At 54.1% G+C, this 2,209-nt stretch overlaps 1 protein-coding gene across 1 annotated transcript in view; it reads right to left on the minus strand.

The window, feature by feature from the left end:
• Window positions 1-1,062: 1,062 nt before the first annotated feature.
• The window catches only part of DDA1 (DET1 and DDB1 associated 1), a 4,376-nt gene continuing 3,229 nt past the window's right edge, over window positions 1,063-2,209 (minus strand). Inside the window, exons 2-4 of the mRNA XM_027911353.1 lie at window positions 2,154-2,205; window positions 1,885-1,946; window positions 1,063-1,413 (exon numbers count right to left, since the gene is read on the minus strand). Of these exons, the coding sequence (XP_027767154.1) occupies window positions 1,303-1,413; window positions 1,885-1,946; window positions 2,154-2,205 (225 nt within the window). The 3' untranslated portion in view covers window positions 1,063-1,302. The remainder of the gene's footprint in view (window positions 1,414-1,884; window positions 1,947-2,153; window positions 2,206-2,209) is intronic.

The raw sequence follows: 2,209 nt of genomic DNA on the forward strand, positions 1-2,209 counted from the left end.
CCAGCACGGCCCCTCAGAGTGAGGCTCTCCAGGATCCCTGGGAAAACACCCGCGTGGCTCCTCGGTGTGGGGGGGTTTGTCGACGAGGGAAAACACAGCTAAGAACGCCACAATTTCAGCTACCACAGTGGGAAATCAGCTCCTCGGGGCAAAGCAGACAAGACATCATGAACTAAGCTACTCCTTTCCTGTCCCCTCCCGGTGACGATGCTCCTTTCCACGAGTCCTGGACCTCTGGATCCACCTGGATGACTGGCAGGTCTCCGTTTCTGCTCCTGTCGGGGCCAGGGGAGGGTTACAGGCAACAGGCACTGAACTGTCACAGTCCAAAGGGATTGGTCGTCAGCACAGACCATGGAAGCTCACGTTTTGATCCGCTCCAAGTCCTGCATCCCATTCCAGACGTGCAGGAGAAGCCGCTGCGTTGCCATCCAGAGCCAAGGGGCGAGGCAGAGAAGCAGACGGAGGTGCCGAGGTGCTCCCGGAGCAGATCCAGCGGTGCCAACCCCACCTCCATCCCATCAGCTGCTGCTGGGACACGCGGCCGGCCAGGGGCTGGGAGCGGGACGGGAGGATCCTTTTATTCCAGCGGAGAAGTCACAGGGATCAGGCCATTCCAGCCCCGGGAGAAGGTCAGGATCGGAGAGCAACAAAAGCGAACACACCTTTCACTGCAAACCCTCCAGCACAGCACCACGGGCTGGAGGGAGAAGGCTCAGGGGGCCAGACCCAAAAACGCAGCCGGGATGGAGCTGCCCAGGAATTTGCTGCCATCCACGCCACCCTCGTCGGCATCCGTGACTGGGATATTTGAGGGAGGAGAAAAACCAACTCGGCCCCACACTTATGGCTGGTCAGGGAACAGCCGGGGAGTGAATCACTGGGACACGTCAGTGGTGACGGGACTGCCCTGCCCCGGGGGGTCACCGGGAACAGGGCCGGCCGCTCCACCCCACAGTGGCAGCGGGGATTTTTTGGGGAGGGAGGTACTGAGGTTCTACTGGCGTGGAGCGCCTGGTTCTGCCACTGCTCCGTGAGCTCGCAGGGCATAAATTTAAAAAAAAAAAAAAAAAAAAAGAACAAAAAAAAAAACCAACGACTGGAGGAGGTGGCGGGGGGAGAAAAAAAATAAAATAAATACATTGGCTCCCGTGAAGTCAGAAGTGGTTTGGGCTGCGCCATGGGGAGGGGACGGGGTGGGGAGGAAAAAAGAGGTGGTGGTGGATGGGGAGAGGGGCCAAATTTACACACTTGGAGACAGAGCGGGAAGCGCCGAAGGAGTGGAGGGAGAGCCCGGGGTTTTTAAGTGTCCTCGTTCATGTCCTGGCTGTCCGTCCGCGCGATCTTCCGCGGAGGCGCCGAGTTCTCCCCCTCGATCTCCACCTGCTCCTGGTCTCGCTTCTTCGCCGCATTCTGGGGGGACAGAGGGACCCCCCGTGAGACTCCCGGCCACGGGGACACCCCCCCTCCAAGTTACTCTCTGAATATACCAAACCCCCCGAATCCCTGAACTTCCCAAACCTCCCAAACCTTCGTGACACACAGATATTTCCCTCTCAGCCTCCCCATTCCCTCTGATTTTCCCTCCCTCCACGTCTTCCTCACCCTCTGCCCTGCCCCCCTGGTTACCCCAGGGTGATGGTTCCACGAGGGAACTGGGGATTCCCAAATTCCAGGCTGAACCTGGAGTTACCTGAGGGTTTTTGATGTCCTTTACATTCCAAAACAAACCAGGTTTTTCTGGGCAGGGCCAGAACCTCCTCCCCGCCTCTTTGCTGAGCTGCTCCCACTTTATTTTAACTAATTCTCAATATTTTGATGACTCTTCAGCCCAATCAAGCCCCAGCCAAGCCAAGCCACGAATATTAAAGCCACACAAGGTACCTTTTTGTCCCACTGCTGGTGTAAATAACGCAAGAGGATATTTGTCTTTTCTGTTACTATGACTAAAAAAAAAAAAAAAAACACAAAAAGAGAGAGAGAAAAAAAGGGTCATTTTAAAGACAAGTCTCCAACCATTTTAAGTCTCAAACCATTTTAAGTCTCAAACCACTTAAACTGTTCAAGTTTCAAATAAAGAAGATTATATGTGATTTTTTTTTTTTAATATCAGACCAGTATGAAGTTTAGAAACATCAGGTTTTAACACTCACTTTGTTCGGAGGGGAACTCTCTCGTGGGCAGATAAACTGATGGGCGTCTGTTCTGT

This window comes from Empidonax traillii, unplaced genomic scaffold (genome assembly GCF_003031625.1).
Source record: "Empidonax traillii isolate 1590-97213 ecotype Southwest subspecies unplaced genomic scaffold, ASM303162v1 scaffold7437:size12288, whole genome shotgun sequence".
Taxonomy (NCBI): Eukaryota; Metazoa; Chordata; class Aves; order Passeriformes; family Tyrannidae; genus Empidonax; species Empidonax traillii.